Source organism: Morus notabilis, unplaced genomic scaffold, assembly GCF_000414095.1.
Source record: "Morus notabilis unplaced genomic scaffold, ASM41409v2 Scaffold575, whole genome shotgun sequence".
Lineage (NCBI taxonomy): Eukaryota > Viridiplantae > Streptophyta > Magnoliopsida > Rosales > Moraceae > Morus > Morus notabilis.
In genome coordinates this window covers 62,092-83,026 of record NW_010365739.1, presented here as the reverse complement: position 1 = coordinate 83,026, position 20,935 = coordinate 62,092, and the positions used below count along the sequence as shown (strand labels likewise).

Here is a 20,935-nt window from a genome sequence, read left to right as displayed (position 1 = left end):
GAAAAGGAAAATAAATGGGAAGTCCAGATCCTCCAGAGAGGCAAAAAGATCACTGATACCAATTGAGCTATAACCATGTCCAATTTGCAACTGTACATGATCTGTATATTGCAGAATTGGAAATCAATTTTCAATGAATAATACTATGCAACTATTCAAGGCTTGTCTTAAAGTTGGACCGGTCTACTTAGTATACATTCAGCGAGAGCTCAGTGACTATGAGGATGATTTGAAGCAAAATGAGTCCTCTAAAAGAGATAAATTATGATCTTTGGGAGTTCAGCAAAAAGAAGCACAAGATCTAGCCATTTGGGAACTTTGGAATCTAAGGCCTCGATTGCTTTGCATATTTAAATTTTTAATTCGAATTGAAATGTGATATTTTCTGAGAGTTTTTAACTGTATCAAAAAAAAATTAAATATAACATTTTTTTAAAGTTTTTAACTACACAAATCTAAAACTCAAAATTCGAATATGTGAAATGCATAAAACTTGAGATTTTGTACTTTGGAATCTTTCCCACCCCAACTCTTTACAGAACAATGCCACTCTTAAAGGCGAAATAATAATAATAATAATAATAATAATAATAATAATGGAAGGGAAAGTGATAGATAGGATATTCAAATTACTTGACGTTACAAGCTGTGATATTTCTTATTTCGATTAAATCAAATTCCTACCAACAACGACATAAAACTAAGATCAATATGCCGCATAAAGTTTTGAGTGTGGTTCTTTGTGGGAGAGCAATAACCCGACGGGCAATTAAAGGACAACATGTCGTTTTGGATATTGAAAATGTTCTTATTGTTATTATTATTACCGAAAAATTTACACCAATTCAAGTATTTGATTAAACAAAAAACAATTCATTTCATCAGTCCAGATTTTCTTTAAATTGAACATAAAAAAATTGGTCCTCCTCATTGAATGTTTGACGGGACTTTCTCCAGTAAAATGTTCTTACTAATCAAGTAGTCAATTTTTTACCCTTAAATATGATTAAAATTACGTTTATGAGTCTATTTAGTTCGTTAATTTGAGTTTTTAATTTGAATTGAGATATGACTTTATATAAGAATTTTTTACTGTAATAAAAAAATTAGATGCGATAATTTTTAAAAATTTTTTAATATAATAAAATTTAAATTTTAAATTCAAATCTTTATACGAAAGAAAAACTCCCATGTTTAATATAGAACATGGGCCATGTACATTTTCATTTCTTGTTACTTGAAAGAAGAAGAAGGGGAAGTGGACTTTTGTCCAACCGGATCTGCTATCTCCAAATGGGACCCAAAATCTCAACTCAACCGGACCGACCCACTGAGGAAAAAATCTCCTAATTGTGACCAAAACAAAACAAGGCCACCTATCCACCACGTGGCAAAATCTCCAACACTCATGATGTCCGTGAAACGCCCTCAACCGTCGATGGAGCTCCACCTCCCTATAAGTAAAGAAAATTGTTTGAGGGTCCCCCTTCAATAAGTGGGGGCTGCTGCTGCTTCTTCCTAGGGTTTGGTACTCTCTGATCCTTTTCTCCTTAATAATATTTATTAGTTTTTAATTAACCAAAAACAAAAAGCAAGAAAAATTTTCCTTCCAAATCCTCGATTCCTCTCTTTAATCATCCTCAACAGTACCACAGAAGAAAGATTAAAACCCAAGTCAAAGCTTTTACTTCTGCAGAAACAGTAAGCTCCTCTATTAACTCAGATTTTATTCCTCTTTATTTTTGGAATTTTATGCTTTTCTTCACTTTTTCTGCGTAATTTTTTCTGGGTTTAGCTTAAATTTTTCTGGGTCTTTCTTAAATCCTCTGGTTTCTTCCAGATTCTCACGTAGCTCATGGAGGAAACCGATGAAATAATCGATGGCACCAACAGTGACGACAACGTCTCGGCTTCCGACGCGTCAATCGTGGAGCCGGAGCCACCGGAGTCTAATTTCTCGGCGGAGGAGACGGCTCCAGCTCCGCCACCGCAGCCGGCGGTTTTAATGAAGGAAGAATTCTCGGACGCGGAGAGAGAATTGGACGAGAAGTCTCTCCCCATGGGCCTCCTTCAGGTGCCGTCACCGGGGAACAAGCAGGTCGTGGCGGCGAAACGGCCGTCGAAGGACCGCCACACGAAGGTGGAGGGTCGCGGCCGGAGGATCAGAATGCCGGCGACTTGCGCCGCCAGAATCTTCCAGCTGACGAGAGAGTTAGGGCTCAAGTCCGACGGCGAGACCATCCGGTGGCTTCTCGAGCACGCTGAGCCGGCGATCATCGAAGCCACCGGCACCGGAACGGTCCCGGCCATCGCTGTCTCGGTCGGTGGGACCCTCAAGATTCCGACGACTTCGCCGGCCAGGCCGAACGGCGAGATCGCCGAAGTCCTGAGAAAACGACGGAGGAGAGCTTCCAACAGCGAGTTCGTCGACGTAAACGACCAGATTTCAGTGTCGTCTGGGCTGGCCCCCATAGCGCCAACGACATATGGAAATGGGGCGGCACAAGGGTTGGTCCCACTGTGGCCGATGGGGCCCAATGGCGGCGCTGCTGGCCCTTTTCTGATGTTCCCAAACTCTGGGGCCGTTCCTGGCTTGGCCAACCACGCCCAACTTTGGGCCATTCCGGCAGCCGCCGCGACGCCATCGTTTTTCGGCGTCCAAGCGAGGCCCATTTCGAATTTCGTCTCGGCTTTGCAGCCGGTTCAACTCCGTGACTCGCAAGTTTCGTCCGGTTCGGTTTCCAAAACTTTTTCGTCTACTGTGGAAACGACAAGTAATGCAATGATTAGTACTAGTGATGGTGTTGGTGCTAGTTCTTCTTGTTCTACGACAACAAGTGCTACTCAGATGTTGAGGGACTTTTCTTTGGAAATATATGACAAGAAGGAGCTTCAGTTCTTGGGTGGTCGGTCTTCCAATTCACAAACTCAATGTTCAAAGCCTTGACTTTTGACGAGATTCAGATCCTCTCTCTTTTTCTCTTTTTTTTTCCCTCTTAGGTTTAGCTTAGTTACAAAGTTAATTGACTTGTATTGGAGTAACTAGAGCAGTTCTCTCTCTCTGTTTTTTTTTTTTTTTTTACTTTGTAATGCACAAAGAACAAGATTACAATCGCAGTTTTCTTGGTTTTTCTAGTTTTGTGAATATAAGGTATGTTTATTTATAACTCAAATACAGTATTTTTTTTATAAAATTTAAATTTAATTTTTATATTATAATATAATATTTTTTCTTCATTACCAGAGGAGACTCTGAAGTCAAAAGGGTTTGAAGGCTTTTGCTTCAGTTCTTTTTTTTTTTTTTTTTACTTACTTTGGACAAGGATCATTATGATTCTAGCCAAATTGTGGCTTAGAGTTGCGATTGTCAGTATGTACAAGTCAATTTTTTTTATACGTGGGATCTATTGATTTAAAATTTTAATTTAAGATAAAATGTGATTTTATACGAAAATTTTTATTGTAGTAAAAAAAAATTAGATATGATTGTCTTTGAGAGTTTTTTATTGTAATAAAATTTAAATTTTAAACTCAAATCGATAAAATAAACTGGTAGATAAACTCGTACAATTCAAATAAGGTGCTTTCTTGCTAGGGTATTGTGATTAGTAGCGTATGTTACCGGCACCAAAATTAATTTATAGTTCGTTTGGTTTGTAAGTTTAAACCGAAAAATTTAAGCATAAATTTAAATTTTATGAGATAAAATACTATAGTAAAAAAAATTAAATAGTAATTTGAACCTATAAAATAAATAGGGGTTTAGTAGTTTTAAATGTTAAACAGAATGTTGATAGTGAAAATATGTAAATTTGCGTACTAAGGGCTATTTGCAATAATTTAAATATTAAGAATAGGGTGATTTGTATCGGTGGTCCCTTAACTCTTTAATTTATGACACTTTGCTCCCTTTTCTTCTAATTTTAGTAAAATTATCCCTGAACTCTCAACACATTGTTGATTAAGTCATTTTTGTCAAATTTCTTTAAATTTTTAACAGATTACATCACGTGAAACGCATGTGTGCCAATACAAGTAGGTAAATTGGTAAAATAAAAATACCCAACTCATAATTCATTAAAAAAAAAAAAGAAAAAAATCGTCAAGCGTTCTTTCTAATACTTTCTGAAGAAAATGTGCATACTTTAAAAACCTAAAAAGTGAATGAAAGAAAGAGAAGACCATTGGCAGGGAGAGGGGGTGTCTGGATCACGCAACTGCGAGGAAAGGGACTTCAATCTCGCGACGGAGGAGGAAGTGGAAACTTATGTCTCGCGATGACGAAGAAGGGGCAACTCGATCTCGTGACGGTGGGGAAATGGGTAGCCCAATCTCGGGACGATGAGGGACGAGAAAGTTCACGATGTGCACTGGAGGTGGTGAGGAAAGGGTTCCAGAAGTGGTGGGGGGTTCGCACTATGAGATTCTCTCCACAAATCTATGACCACCCATTTCTTGATTGGATTTTTATGATTTTGTATGAATTTGACTAGGTTCATTCGTGATTAAGGTTAATTGCAAAATTTAGAAACATGTTTTGGCTAGAGATTTGGAGGGATGATGGTCTCTCTTTCCCTTGTCCCTAATACTTATTTCTCTGATGTTTCTCTTCGTGGGATAATTGTTTTGTGACGCTTTACCTAATGCATGTGATTTGTATGAATTTTCTTTGAGTGTGTGTGGGAATCTTTTTTTTTTCATCGCTCAAATCAAATTTGGACAATCCCTCTATATGAATATATCAATTAGGTTTCTGCGATTTTGATTGCATGGTGATTTTAGTTTTGCGGTGGGTTGGGGGTTTAGCCGATGATGATGGCTAGCTCCAAAGAGCATATGGGTTTGCGTTCATGATTTTTTTTTATTTGGGTTTATTCTTTAGGATTTGAGTTGTTTTTTGTAGTTTGAGAGCATTTTGGTATTTTTATTAAAAAAGAGAGCCCTTGTTGGGTCACGTGCATGATTATGTTAAAAAATTAACAGAATGAGACGGAAAGGACTTAATTGCTAATGTGTTGAGAGTTCAGGAATAGTTTCACCAAAAGTAAAAGAAGAGAGATTAAAGTGTCACCTAATAAACAATTAAAGGACTACCGGTGTAAATTACTCTTAAAAAAAGTTTTTTGAGTAAACATTGAGCTGAAAAGCGAGCAAGCAGGCGCAGTAAACGTAAACACAAGGTATATAGATAACAAACGCCTGTTAGGTTGTGTTAACTCACTTAGATTATATGTACTCGAGTGAATAACTTGGGCGTAGTTTGCGTTCGGCTTTAGCTCACTTGAAAATTTATTCGAGTCAACCACCCATTATCGAGTTTACCCCCTCCCATCAATTCAAGTTTACTCTATTGCTCATAATGTTCTCTCCCCTATCTCTCTCATCACCATCAATATCATCAACATTTTCTATCTCTAAACTCATCCATTCCCAAGCTCTCTCTCACATCCCCACCACCACCACCATGTCATAAACCTCCAATCCCACGCCTTCACCGGCAACCCCCTCCATTCCAAGACCCCAAAATCTGGCCACCCATTTTCTCCTTCCCAAGCTCTCGAGGCCGTCAAGACATGCCTTCTGGATAGCAGCCATGTGGAGGCTTCTACGGATTTCAAGGTATTGTTGTTCAGGACGGGGAGGCCCTTGGTGTCGTCGTCGGAGGGGATTTGAAGATTTGGGTGGATTGGGTCGTGGGATTGCAAGGAATTGTTGGCAAAGTCCGGGGTTGAGATGGTGGGAGATTCTGTCGTTTATCTGGGTTCGAGGGCGGATGAGGATGTCATTTATTGGGCGATTGATGTGTCTGGGGAGAGTGGGTTGGTGCCTGAAGGCTTTTTTTTTTCTTTTTGGTTTAATTGTTATTTAGAAGGCTTTTTTTTTGAAAAATTTCATAAATGGCTCTAAACCTGAATTATGTACGTAGTTAAAATGATGATGTGGTATTATTTTTTCTCTCCCCACTATTCACAACTCCAAGTCTTATTATGCACTCAAACATAAATTCAAAAAGATTCTCATCTCAAACCATAATTCAAGTGTACACAATCAAACACGAACTGAAGTTACAACTTTATCTCAAGTTATAACTCAAATTTAACTCAATAACTATACTCAAGTCATACTTTAAAAGAACATACCCCAAATAACTCAAAGACATATGCAAAAGTTGAATGGTCTGTGAGGTTGGGCTTAGGTGCCGGGAGATGGATCCTAGTTCTTTCTTTTATTTTTAATTAAATTAAGAACTACTTAGTAGTTTTACAGTCTAATTATTCATTAATACTAGAGAAAATTACATGGTTTATTATGGTTTGTGTAAATTTATTATTTATGTAATTTTAAATAATTAAGTGTCACTACAATTTTTTGTATAAATTGAATGATAATTATTTATTTTTAATAGAGTGATATAAATAATATTTTTTAGCATCTTGAGAGTTAGTTCTGATTTTTTTCCTGATATTATTAAATTGGGACATTCTCAGTACGTCAACATACCCGTAATATAATTTTTTGTCTATCAAATCTATATAAACATATAAAATTTAAAAAATATATAAATTTAATAATTAAAAAACTTGAGTTATCAATACGTGATATGTACTAAAAAATCTCCCAATTAGATTTTGACAAAAGTAAAATTCGAACACCAACTACTTCCTATAAGGCTATGACCCAATTTTTTTTTGGGGTTTAAGGTCCCATTCCCCTTTGGTTTTCGGGGATGCGTCAAATGGTGCCTGCGTGATGAGTGATGAACTGATGTGGTCACACGAGGAAGAGGAGTCACGTGAACTGCGCTGTGCACGTGCGAGGTAAGGGGGGTCCACTGATGGTGAAAAAAGGTAAGGTGGTGCGTGGACCATGCTGAGTGTTTTTATTGTGGGCCACGAGGTTCGGTCATGTGATGGTGGGACACGTGTCGTATGACAGGTGGGCCTCGCTGTTGCTCTTTTTAGGCGTGGTGGTCTCCGTAAAGCCCTTTTCTCCAGGCTGGCCCAGCTGACACGCGTTTTCATCTTTGCCTCTCTTGTGGGGACCATTTTAGCTCCGTGATCGACACGTGGAGACGTGTAATACCTCTTTGTCGTAATCAAAGTCCTTACACGCAAGTCAACAAGTTAAAGATTGGACGAGTTCCTAAAAAAAAAAAAAGATGGGAGTGAAGCAGACTCGTTTAGATTTAAATTAAAAATTAAATGTAATTATTTATAAATTTTTTTTATTATAATAAAATTTAAATTGATAAAATAAATAAGATATACTCTATCGGTCTTAAAAAGCTCTTTAAGAAGTGCATTTGAACTTCAATTTGACTTTTGATTCAAATTTTTGATTTAATTTTTTTATAAAAAGGAATATTGTAAGAGAATAATAATTTGTGTTTATATACATGTACTAGACAACTCTTTTTTAACTTCTATCTCGAAAATAACAATTTACGCTAAAAAGGTACTCACACTCGGATCATGTTGATGATTTTTTTTTTTTTTTTGAAACTCATGTAGGAATTGATATTTTACCCGGGATTATAGCAAACTATCGGAGCTTCTGCATTTTTATTGATGGAGACAATTCCCGATTTATGGGAGCTTCTATTATTAAATCACAGTTTTTGGGCCACAGAATATATAACTCTGCAAAAAAAAAAAAAAAAGGTTTTTTTTTTTTTTTTTTTTTTTTTTTGGCTAAAAGGAAGAAATACAAGAGCTTGGTTTCTCAAGTAGCTCTTCTCAAAACGGAGTTTCTGCTATTGATTTGATTCGACAAGTGCTATGCATTCTTCAAAATGGGCTGTCTTAGATTACATTCGAAGATGCAATAACTGGAGATCTTTCAAGCAAATCCACGCATACTTATTAACAACTGGTTTGGTCTACAATGACTTGATCGTTAACAGCGTCGTCGAGTATTTTGGAAGACCTTCAGCGAGTGTCGTTGATTACGCTTGTGATTTTCTGAAACATTTAGATTGGCGCTCGAACTCCTTCCCTTTTAACACAATGATTTCTGGGTACACTGGAAGTGAAATGCCGAAAGCAGCTGTTTTGGTTTATAGACGGATAGTGAGAGATGGTTTTATGCCTGATACGTTTACTTTCCCGGCAGTTTTGAAATCTTGTACCAAGTTTTTGGGAATTAGAGAAGGTAGACAGGTTCACAGTGTGATTGTTGTAATGGGTTTTTCATGTCATGTCTACGTGCAAAACTCGCTGGTTCATTTGTACAGTGTTTGCGGTGATTGCGATGGTGCTCGCAAAGTGTTTGATGAAATGCTTGTCAGAGATGTAGTCTCTTGGACATGTCTGATATCCGGATTTGTAAGGACAAGGTTGTTTGATGAGGCCATTGCCTTGTTTTTGAGGATGGATGTTGAGCCTAATATGGCGACTTTAGTTAGCGTACTTGTGGCTTGTGGCCGAAAGGGATATTTGAATGTAGGGAAGGGGATTCATGGGGTTGTTTTCAAGCGTCCCATGCATATACCTTTGGTTGTGAGCAATGCTCTGATGGATATGTATGTCAAGTGTGAAAAGTTGTGTGAGGCAAAGCAGATCTTTGATGAGCTTGATGAGAGGGATATTGTTTCATGGACCTGCATGATAAGTGGATTGGCGCAATGTAAACATCCCAAAGAGGCATTAGAGTTGTTCTCCAACATGCAGCCTTCAGGTGTTGAACCTGATGAAATCATACTTACTGCCGTGCTTTCAGCCTGCGCTAGTCTTGGAGCTCTTGATTATGGTAGATGGGTCCACGAGTATATTGATCGTAGGGGCATTAAATGGGATATTCAAGTTGGGACTGCTATGGTTGACATGTATGCAAAGTGTGGCTGTATAGACATTGCATTGCGAACCTTCAATGAACTGCCTTCTAGAAATATCGTCACATGGAATGCCTTGCTGGGTGGTTTGGCAATGCATGGCCATGGGCATGAGGCACTCCGAAAATTTGAAGAAATGACAAGGTCTAGCACCAGACCAAATGAGGTGACCTTTCTAGCCATTTTGACAGCTTGTTGTCATTCTGGTTTGGTTGATGAAGGGCGTAGGTACTTTCAGCAGATGACCAGAGAATCCTATAATATTTCTCCACGGTTAGAACATTATGGTTGCATGGTTGATTTGCTATGTAGGGCTGGGCTATTGGATGAGGCCCAAAACTTGATAAAAACTATGCCCATGGTGCCGGATGTGCTGATATGGGGAGCTATTCTTAGTGCTTGCAAGATCACCGGAAATGTCGAACTTTCCCAAGAAATATTGGATCGCCTCCTGAAGCTTGAGTCTCAAGATAGTGGGGCATTTGTGCTCCTATCTAACATATATGCTGGCAACAAAAGATGGGCTGATGTAACGAGGGTGAGGAGGCTAATGAAGGAGAAAGGTATCAAAAAGGCACCGGGGTCCAGTGTCATAGAGCTAAACGGTCAGGCGCACAAATTTCTGGTTGGAGATTCTAGCCACCCTCAAAATGACGACATCCATGTAGTGCTCAGTCTCCTTTCTAATCAAGAGTTTTCATAACCATTCTTTATAAGATGAGTATATAGCTTCACTGTTGGGATTCGTTGTAGTTGATAATTCTTTTTATCATAATATTGTCACAGTTGAGACCATGTTTCTGCCTTCTGAAATGTTAGGCCAAGGAGAATTTCGAGAATGTATTCATGTTCATACAATTCAAATAATGATTTGCACTTGCATGTGTAATATGGACAATTATTTAGTTACCATCATCTACTCCGAGTTTTGTGCTACTAATTTAACCAAAATTCTTTCTCCTTTTCAGCAGATTAAGATAATCTTTAATGTCTAATTCTTCCATATTCTTTTGGTAGTAAAACATATATATAAGGTACACTGGTACAAAATATATCGAATATAGATTAAGGTATTAAACATGACGATGGCAAGAAATTCTGAACAGTTCACATGCCAATTTTATCCTCTTGTACACAAGTTTGAACTCGGGTATCATTCTTTGTAGGCTAAAAAATAATAATAATAATAATAATAATAATAATATGCAAATTTTCTATTGCTTTGAAAGATACGATGATCCATAGAGGGGAATATACATTTCATAGTACGCAGATGAATTTTCAGCTCTTGATGGAAATATTTATTGTACTAGTTGCTTAACAAGAATGTATGGATTATGAACTATGGCATCTGCATGGACGCGAGAGAGAAATAAGAAAAACAAGGATGCAACCAGCTAAGAAAATATAATACACCAAGGTCTCGTTCACTTCGTTGATTCGAGTTTAGAATTCGAGTTGAGATGTGACTTTATGTGATAGCTTTTTACTATAGTAAAAAAGTTAGTTGTGATTGTTTGTGAGAGCTTCAAGTCACAAACCACGAATCATTATTAAGATGACACAAGAACTTGCATTTTTTTTCTTTTCATCCTTTGAGCACAAATTTAGTAAGAAAAAAAAAAATGAACATAGAATTCCATAGGTTGTCAAAAATCTAGATTACACCGGAAACAAAAGACAAATCCTTTGATCGAAAAAGAATTCCCATTCAGAAATTTACCATCAAGGGGATGTTTCAAGAAAAATAAAAACTGAAAGTTAAGAAAACCAACTGTTACGTCAGTGTCAAGGTGATGACTTTTTTTTTTTTTTTTTCACCTAAACAAAACCTTCAACCCCACATAAATAGCAAGGTAACAGATGTGCCGAGCCGCTGGGTCGAAAAATAATGTCACAATTGAAAAAAACTCCGTTAAACTTGCATGATTTGCACAACACCTTCGGTGCCACGCAAGGATCATACCCAGCAGATGCCATAAAAAAGTCCTATATAATCAGCTTCCACATCCATCCTGACAATCATGAAAAGATCAACTTGAACATTGACTTCTACTACATTGACATTGAGAACAAGAATCTAAGAAAAGTATGCTAGAGACTCAAAAGAACCCTTTCATGAATTTAAGACGCGTTTGAGCTCTTGAGTTTGAACATTTTCACTTAAATGACGTGTTCTTTTTTTCTTTTTTTTTTTCTTTTTAATTCCGAAACTCAGCCTTTATAATTATATGACATTTAAGGAGGGATCAACACCATCTAGGAAACAAATAATTACAACGCAGCGGAATAGATAGAACGTGATCTTACCAACATAATTTGGACTGAGGATTTTTGAATCTATTTAAAAGAAATCCCACAAAAGGAAAACCCCTAAATTAGAGAGAAAACTTAACTCTAATTCAATTATCAAAATATTCAAAATCCCCCTAATATAATTGGTAATGAGGCTATTTATAGCCCATTTACAAAAGTATAACAAGATAACTACTACGACATACGACAAACTAGGCAAATAATGATAAGCTAATAACAAAAGTAAAGCTAAGTAGATAAACGACAATGCAACTAAAAACGGCTAATATAGCTAGAATTTCCCACATCACCATGGAGTTGTTCTTTTGCATTTTTAAGTTAGAGTAACTTGAGTGATAATTTTGAGTTGAGTTTGCCTTTATATACATTAGTAACATTATAACTTACAGAAGCTAAAAGAGATCTTGCAAGCTCTTAGTTTACCAATAGAGAAGTAACATTATTCAAGTCAAAAATCTAGATTACACCGGAAACAAAAGACAAATCCTTTGATCGAAAAAGAATTCCCATTCAGAAATTTACCATCAAGGGGATGTTCAAGAAAAATAAAAACTGAAAGTTAGGAGAAAACCAACTGTTACATCAGTGTCAAGGTGATGACTTTTTTTTTTTCACCTAAACAAAACCTTCAACCCCACATAAATAGCAAGGTAACAGATGTGCCGAGCCGCTGGGTCGAAAAATAATCTCACATTTGAGAAAAACTCCGTTAAACTTGCATGATTTGCACAACACCTTCGGTGCCACACAAGGATCATACCCAGCAGATGCCATAAAAAACAGTCCTATATAATCAGCTTCCACATCCATCCTGACAATCATGAAAAGATCAACTTGAACATTGACTTCTACTACATTGACATTGAGAACAAGAATCTAAGAAAAGTATGCTAGAGACTCAAAAGAACCCTTTCATGAATTTAAGACGCGTTTGAGCTCTTGAGTTTGAACATTTTCACTTAAATGACGTGTTCTTTTTTTCTTTTTTTTTTTCTTTTTAATTCCGAAACTCAGCCTTTATAATTATATGACATTTAAGGAGGGATCAACACCATCTAGGAAACAAATAATTACAACGCAGCGGAATAGATAGAACGTGATCTTACCAACATAATTTGGACTGAGGATTTTTGAATCTATTTAAAAGAAATCCCACAAAAGGAAAACCCCTAAATTAGAGAGAAAACTTAACTCTAATTCAATTATCAAAATATTCAAAATCCCCCTAATATAATTGGTAATGAGGCTATTTATAGCCCATTTCCAAAAGTATAACAAGATAACTACTACGACATACGACAAACTAGGCAAATAATGATAAGCTAATAACAAAAGTAAAGCTAAGTAGATAAACGACAATGCAACTAAAAACGGCTAATATAGCTAGAATTTCCCACATCACCATGGAGTTGTTGTTTTGCATTTTTAAGTTAGAGTAACTTGAGTGATAATTTTGAGTTGAGTTTGCCTCTATATACATTAGTAACATTATAACTTACAGAAGCTAAAAGAGATCTTGCAAGCTCTTAGTTTACCAATAGAGAAGTAACAGTATTCAAGTATCTGCTCTCCTCATGAGCAATGTTGCAATTGAACTTCCAAAAATTTACTCATTAGCTTGCTCTTGATAATTTAGGCCTGTTTAATTCACTGATTCGAGTTTTTAATTTAAGTTGATATGTGCCTTTATATGAGAGCCTTTTACTGTAGTAAAAAAGTTAAATGTGACTGTTTCTGAGAATTTTTTACTGTAGTAAAACTTAAATTTTAAACTCGAATATGTGAAATGAACGGGAGCAAAGTACACTATTATTGATTCCTAAGCTCAAGAACTTTGAGCTATCTACACAGAGACATTAAGGCACGATTCACACTGCGACAACGAAGAAAAACTCTGAGAACCTGCAGCAACAGTGACTGCTACTTATTGTATGATCATGGCAAAATGTTGCCAACAGCCCACTGCACCCTCAAATAGCTGCCCAGGTGTGTGTCAATCAATTTGTTAGAATTCAATTGTAACTACAGAAATTTGCCTGAATTTACTAGGTCTAATGTTATTGCGTCTTCAATGCTGGAAAGCAGAGATTAAACTTGACCAGATCTAAATAATCGCAAAGAATAAGTTTCTACAAATATATATATATATTTTTTTTCTCTTCATGTTATTCTATTACACTCACTATTTTATACTATATCCTTTTTCTAACAATTAGGAAGAATAACACTATTCCCTCCCTTTTCTCCAACAATATATAACATTTTGCCATACTTAAAAATGTATGAACAAAATTCTTATCCAATTTGCAGGCCAGTAACATGTATGAAACATAAGATAATGGAATACTCTAAAAGAAATGTTTATCCCGTATATTGGCAATGCCCACCAGAAGCAGTTGGCTCCCAGAGGGGAAAAAAATAAATGAATTGAATTGAAGACCATAACTAGAAAGCATTCTCAAGATCTAATCAACATAAAAGCGTAAGAGAAAAACACATGATAGTTGAGCAAGACTTTATTCTACAAGCAAACACTAGGAAAGCAAAAGCTAGAATCCCATCACAAACAGGAATTAATATTAGACATACCTCATGGCCAAGTACAGCGGCGAACTCGGCGTCACTCTTGAAGTGCTCAAGCAAACCCGTGAAAACAATGTTTAGAAATGTTTTTAAAAACAATTTTTACGTATTTTAAAAAATAAAAAATAAAAAAAAGTAAAACATGTTTATTTAGTAAATATTTTAAAAATGAAACAGTAAAAATGATTTTTGTGAAGAAATTAAAAATTATTAAAAATTATTTTTATTATTTTTATTTTTATTTTTTAATATTTATCAATAATATTTATTAATAAATACTATTTTATATTTTTATTATACTCAAAATAATCTCTTAAAAAATTAATCAAATATAATTTTAAAATTAATTTAGGGGTTGTTTGGTTGGGGATTTATTTTCTGATTCGAATTATGGTTCGTGATTCGCTATAGTATTTTCTCTCATAAAAAATATACATAAATCAAAAATAATTTTAATCACATGATTCTAATCCATAAATTAAACGTTTCTTTAGAATAAATTTCATTTTTACTTTTTATTCAAAAAAAATCATTTTAAAATCAATTCCGCACCCAACAATTTTTCCACGGGGCAAACGGAAGGCCTTAACGACAGACTTATCAACCACGAGAACTTCCCAATTCAATCCTTCCAAATGTGACGTCTCTGCCTGGTACCCACGTTGTAAACCTTTTTTCCTCGTCTCCTGCATCCACTTCTCGTCCATGATCTCGCAGACCCATTTGTCGTCGAAAAATCTCGTCTTCACCGAAGCACTTCTTAGTTCTTCTTTCCTTCCGTTTCTTGCCCGGCGGCTGCCTCCTCGACGTGAGGTGTGTCGAAGCTCTCCGATTATGCATTTCTCACGTCGTTCCACACCCGCTCGTTCTTCAGGCGTCTCTGGAGAGCCTTTACGATGTCGTCCGTGATCAACCTCACGCGGACGCTCTCCGGGTGATTTGCCGGCAGAATCTTTCTATTGAAAGCCGTCTTAAATTGCTCGAACCGGATCTCGCGGTGCTGTCGTTCGGAGGCGGGGTGGAAAGTACTTCCCTCGTCTCCGCCCCGCCACGGATGAGGAACTTGATTTTGTCCCTATTTTCATTCCCATCTCCAACAATTGTCCCCCATCACTGCTCCGAACGGAGCGGGGTCCATCCCGTGGGGATTATTGCCATCTCTAATCAAGTTATACATATGAACCGAACGGACACTTACAGTTACAGCCACGCTGTTCCCGCTTTGTGGGAGCTTCTGTTAAAGTATAAAAATTATTGTTGGCCCACCTCCTAACAGCTTAAGTTTTTGGGATGGATTGGTAAACTAACATGGTATCAGAGCAGGAGGTCATGAGTTCAAACCCTCCTAACAGCTTAAGTTTTTTGGATGGATTGGTAAACTAACATGGTATCAGAGCAGGAGGTCATGAGTTCAAACCCCTGTAATTGCACTCTTTATCCCCATTTAAAATTGTCATCATGTGTTGGGTCTTTAATATATCGCGGGCTTAAATATTCACGTGTTGGACTTTTCAATTAATTTATCCACACGATTGCCCATTGTCCAGTCCACACGTGAGGAGGAGTGTTAAAGTATAAAAATTATTGTTGGCCCACCTCCTAACAGCTTAAGCTTTTGTGGGAGCTTCTGACTTCTGTTTGCAGCTATATATGGTTTCCCTTGTATTATTCAATCACAGTATTTGGATTACAGAGTACATAATAAGAAGAGGTTGGTTTCTCATTCTCAGGTAGCTATACGTGAAGATAGGTGATTTAGAACTCTTATCAGAACGGAGTTTATGTAATTGGTGTTAGGAAATTACGTTTTTTAATAATAATTGTAGAACACATATTTATAATAATTATATTAACATTATTTAATTAATTAAATTAATTAAGTGATGTAATTATAGAGAGTTAAAATAATCTCTTAATTGAATATAGATTAACTAAATACATACATAATATTAATCTACTTAGGTATAAAGAGAGCTTAATAGGATAATATAAAAAAATTTAAATTATGATTTTGAATACGTTAAATTATTCAGTCATTTTCTTTTTTTCTCATATAGAGAGAGAACACTTATTTAAGAATTTAGTGATTTAATTGAAAAAGATAATAACTCGACGTGTTTGTTATCTTAGAAAATTTTATTAAAGATTAAAACTGCACCAATAAAGACAGATATTTATTTTACCTTATTTTTTTTAATAATTTAGTGTAATAATTCTTAAAATGTGGAATAAAAATTAAAGTCCAACAATTAGTACTACTAAGAAATACTTAAATGACATTTGGTCTGTTCTACAATGGCTTGGTAGCTAACAGCGTCGTCGAGTATTTTGGAAAATCTTCTGTGGGTGTCATTGATTGCGCTTGTGTTTTTTATGTCAGCGATGGTGCTGGCAAAATGTTTGATGAAATGCTTGTGTGAGATGTGCTCTCTTGGACCTGTTTACTATCTGGGTTTGTAAGGACAGGGTTGTTTGGTGAGGCCATTGCCTTGGTTTTGAGGATGGATGTTGAGCCTAATATGGCGACTTTAGTTCGCGTACTTGTGGTTCGAATTTGGGGAAGAGGATTCATGGCCTGGTTTTCAAGCGTCCGTTACAAATATCTTTGGTTGTGACTTAGGCCAAGGAGAATCTTGAGGATGTATTCATGTTCATGCAATTCAAATAATGATTTGCACTTTCATGTGTAAACAGAGACGGTGATTTAATTGCCATCATGTATTCTGAGTTTGGTGCTTCTAACTTAAACCAACATTATTTCTCCTTTTTCAGCATATGAAGATAATAATCTCTGGTAGTAAACATACATTTATAAGACACATATAAGAGACAATGGTAACTCATGTATCAAATATGGATTAAGGTATTGAATGTGACCAAGTTAAAGAGGTTCTTTATTAGACGATGGCAAGAAATTTGAACAGTTGATGCCAATTTTATTTCTATTGTACACGAGTTTAACTTGATATCATTCTCTGTAGCTTCCTTGGTCAAAGTCTAAAACTCTGCTTACTATGAGTCTGGCAGCCTTGTTTTTGATTGAAGAGGTATGCTCCATTTGCTTTGTTTTTTCTTTTGTTTTGTCTGGAGCCTTCTGTTTGTCTAGGTGTGTGTGTGTGTGTGTTTTCTTTTTTTTTTTTCTATTCAATATTATACTACGAATGAAATAGAAGTTATTTAGTAAAATATAAACAAAATAAAAACTTCTATGAGACTTGCCTTATAATTAGTTCCAAACAGTAGCGTTCTGGCAAGAGATAGCTTGACCAACATTTTCCTGGCACTGCACTAGAGGCACCAATGTAGACCTTTTGTTTTTCCAGATTATAAACCATGTAGCAAACCGTTTTGTTTATTCCTTTCTATGAAAACGACTAGATTTTATATTTGATATCTACTCATCATAGGTATAAACAATTTATATCCATCGCATTCATAAACTAACTTGGAAAAGTCTCTGAAGTTGGAGATCTCTAGAAGAATAGTCCAACTTATGGGTTATCTTATAAAATACATGTTCACGCTCCCACACCAATGGAAGAGTTGAGGTATCATGTCAGCAATTACTTAATAAATCACTCATTAATATATCTTATTCTGCTGTAATGATACAGCATTTTCTTTCCTTTATAGATATTCTGGCCTTTTGAAATGTGAAAATTCATAGCAGGTTCTTTATCGATATACTGGTCTTAACTTCTTTGCCTAAGAATGACACACTAACATTGAATTAGTGCCCACTAAAAAAAACTAAACCGTTTTAGATGCTAGCTTGCTGTCCCTTCTAGATTTCTGCTACTATTATCATGTGTAAGGATGAAGTATAGAATACTAAAGATACAACTTACGAGAATAACACCATAACAGAATGAACTGTCTGAAAGATTCTGAAGTCATCCTTTTGAAGGAATTAATTGAATACCTCTGTTTTCTTTGGAAAATATACATATTATGAAGTTGACATGAAATATATCAACTTGCTAAACTGCAGAAATAAAAGAATTAAGAAATTTTGTTATTTTGTTATTTGTTCAAACTTCAATTGTAGTCTGATTAAGAGCTGTATACCTCCATCTCTCCTTCTCCACAAAGTCTGCATCCAGAAATTGTGCTACAAAAGCCCAGAGCCTGTAAGTGTCTTCGAAATTGGCTAGGAACCCAAGTGCAGCTGTAACCACAGTTATTCCTTCATCACATTTACCCTTCGAATTACTTGCAACCATTTGATTTGCTCCTCTTTCTCTTTTCTCTAGGACTTTCCCCTTATTTTCTGCATACTTATCTGAGAAATAGATATGATGTAAGAACCCATAGCTAAGAGATATGCTGCTTCTATCAGCCAATTTCTGTACCAGAACAGGTTCAACCTTTTCTCCTTTCCAATCAAATATATTGAATGCCAACGCTGGACCTCGATCAAATTTTATCTTTGGTCCATAGATTCTTACCAAACGAACTCCCTCTGCATTATTAGGATGTTCAAGCTTCGATAAAGAGTTCACTAGCCAGTTTATTAGGTACCTCGACCTGTTCGTTATCAATATCAACCCAAGTGAATCCACTTGATCCAAGCACTTGCATTCAAGCTCCTGGTCTCCATTTCCGCCGCTTTTGGCGTGCTCAACATGTATTTCTGATGATCCCATTTCTGAACCTTTTGGTCCTTCTAATCTTCCGGTTATTTCTACATTTCGCAAGTCAGAGGATTCTCCTTGTTCCACTTTTTGAGACTGGAACTGGTTTGTTTCATTTGATAAAGGACCCGAGAAGGAGCTCAGCGAAGTTAATCCATCTTCTTCCAAGCCAAATTTAGGTGGCTGTTCAATTTCTAGATCAGTACCGGACGAATCCTCCGCTAATTGAAGCAGCTCCTTTGCTGGGACGATATTCACTATCCCTGTGCTTGTTGAGGCCTCCAGGATTGGAATGACAGACTTCTTGACAAAGAGGCATCCAAACCCAGATGGGTTTTCTCCAAAAACCTTGTAAAAAGAACAAACGAGGAAATCCGGTCTCAAGAGAAACAGGCCAAAGCAGTCCATGTCCTTTGGTCCCAGCGCACAAGCATCGATCAACACATGCCAACCATTCTCCTGTGCTATTGTCATCCACAAATAAGGATATCTTGCTCCTGTGACCCTAGAATGTAGTGGGAACACAAAAAGTCCCCTCTTCTTCTTCTTATTTTCCCTCTTGCTGACTATCATGTTCCTCAACTTCGACGAGTTAATCCTCAGCCTGGGCCAAGAAAACTCTGCTGACATGGCACGAGCTCCTCTCTTCTCCGAGCTATGGATCATCGCCTCCACTGCCTCGCTCTCATAGTCATAAACCGTCAAAAGCTTACGGCTAGTCTTGTAGGGGTAGGAATTTGCAACAAGTTTGAAAGCCGACGTTCTGTTGGCAGTGAAAACCATGCTGTAGTCATTTTCGGAGATGTTGAGAAAGCCCATGATCCTTTTCCTCATCGCGGATTCGAGCACGGTTTCTTGTCCGCCGTGAAGTAGCTGAACCTTCAAATTCCCCGTCTTGTAGGATATGCCAAAGAAGGGAAAATTCAAACCCCGGGAATGCGATGGCTGCGCAGCAGGAGGAGAGGAAGAGGAGGAGGGGGAAACTAGTTGGTATTTATGTTTCTGAAGTTGGGCAAAAGAGAAAAGGCCTATGCCTATGTAATCAAGGCAGGCGTGATTGGACTGCGAAAGGTGGTCGTACTCTTGAGCTCTTGTGTCATCAACTTGTTGTGTCTCAACGTATTGAGGATAGGCTTTTTTTAACTCAAGGAATGATTCTTTGAGAGAAGGGAGAGATTCATGGTTGGTGAAACGAGTGTTGGGAAATATGGAGGCTGCAGTTTTCTGTTGAAAGTCTCGGCGACAAACCACAGATGTTCGGGCGGGCTTGGACACGGTTTTCTGGTGTTCTTCCGGCATGTTGAGGAAAGGCGTTGGACAACAACTGTGAAGGCATACTTTTGAGGCCTCTTTCAGCCTTGGTGAATTCATTTTTTGGCCTCTCTCCTCTTCTCTCTATCGCAGAAAAAGAAAAAGAAAATATTGTTATATATATATATATATATATATATATTGCCCTCAAAGTTTCCACCTATAAGCTTCTTGTTTGCACTCAAATCATCCGTCGGCAGTGGTGCTTTTATAAGAAGTTCCTTTTCTCTCTCTCTCCTCTTTAGGAAAATGTAGAATTATGACCTTGTTTAATGTATTTTGTTTCAGCTTTTATACACGATGGCTAATGGGAACATGGCATGTAATTTTGACTCTTTCATTTCGTATCACAAAGTTGACCGTACTAAACTTGATGCCTGCTCCTTAGCCGGTTTGAATTTGTAAGGGATGCCACGTAAGCATATCTTATTATAGAGATTTAATAACACTCATTAGTCACATTAATCTCTAATATTGAGAGGGGAAAGGACCAAGGACCGATAATAATTGATTAAACGGACCAATCTATGCATCAATACGTCTCCATCTATCAAGTTGGCACTTGGCATCAACAAAAATGTTATCGAAAGCTTCACTCAACAAGATTGCAAGCCAATCAAAATCTACAAGCTAAATCAACAACTTTATTCATAATTAAATGTTTTTGTGTCACTTAAATTCTTTTTTTTTTATTTTTTTTGCTTAATTTATCACTCAAATTCAACTTATGATGTCGTAGACGTAGCCTCCAAAGTTGGAAAAAAATAATGAGACAAGACCAACTCTTACAACGTTGATTGTATTTTGCACTTTTGGAAAAGTAATGCCATTTGGAAACGTGATTAAGTAGTGGTAATACAACAAAAATGATATTAATAAAATCTTCAAACCGATCGATAGTGTCTAAGTGAAGATGGGTTTTTGTTTTTTTTTTTTTGTTTTGTTTTGGTAATTCTAATTTATAATTTGAAAACAAAAGTGGACGACAAAAAGAGCCAGAGGAGTGCCGGCAGTATTATCAATGGGGGCCCAAATTTGCTTTTAAGCGTGAAAGGCTCCTTGAGTGCTTGAAAGTTACTTAAGGCTTAAGTTTGGAAAATTCCACTAGACGCTCCATTCGTCCCAGAATCAGTATGAAGTAGGAAAAAGCACCGCCACATATTAGGTGGCAAAAAGAGAGAGAGAGAGAGAAAAAAAAGGCGAGAGGAGAAATCTTATCTTATGCCAATTCTAATCGCCAATAATCCATATTTTGTGTTAA

General features: G+C 36.7%; 3 protein-coding genes across 3 annotated transcripts; 2 read left to right on the top strand and 1 right to left on the bottom strand.

The window, feature by feature from the left end:
* Nucleotides 1-1,506: 1,506 nt before the first annotated feature.
* LOC21388831 (transcription factor TCP19) lies at nucleotides 1,507-3,117 on the top strand. Its single transcript, XM_010108512.2, has 2 exons — nucleotides 1,507-1,701; nucleotides 1,841-3,117. Exon 2 carries the CDS (start codon nucleotides 1,856-1,858, stop codon nucleotides 2,945-2,947), a length of 1,092 nt encoding a protein of 363 aa, XP_010106814.1. The 5' UTR covers nucleotides 1,507-1,701; nucleotides 1,841-1,855; the 3' UTR covers nucleotides 2,948-3,117.
* A 4,551-nt stretch (nucleotides 3,118-7,668) lies between these two features.
* On the top strand, nucleotides 7,669-9,771 carry LOC21388829 (pentatricopeptide repeat-containing protein At4g38010). The gene has a single exon (XM_010108510.2). The coding sequence runs from the start codon at nucleotides 7,779-7,781 to the stop codon at nucleotides 9,531-9,533; it is 1,755 nt and encodes a 584-aa protein (XP_010106812.1). The 5' UTR covers nucleotides 7,669-7,778; the 3' UTR covers nucleotides 9,534-9,771.
* Nucleotides 9,772-17,612: 7,841 nt separating this feature from the next.
* LOC21388826 lies at nucleotides 17,613-19,767 on the bottom strand. The gene has a single exon (XM_010108507.2). The coding sequence runs from the start codon at nucleotides 19,732-19,734 to the stop codon at nucleotides 17,761-17,763; it is 1,974 nt and encodes a 657-aa protein (XP_010106809.1). The 5' UTR covers nucleotides 19,735-19,767; the 3' UTR covers nucleotides 17,613-17,760.
* Between the last annotated feature and the right edge of the window lie 1,168 nt (nucleotides 19,768-20,935).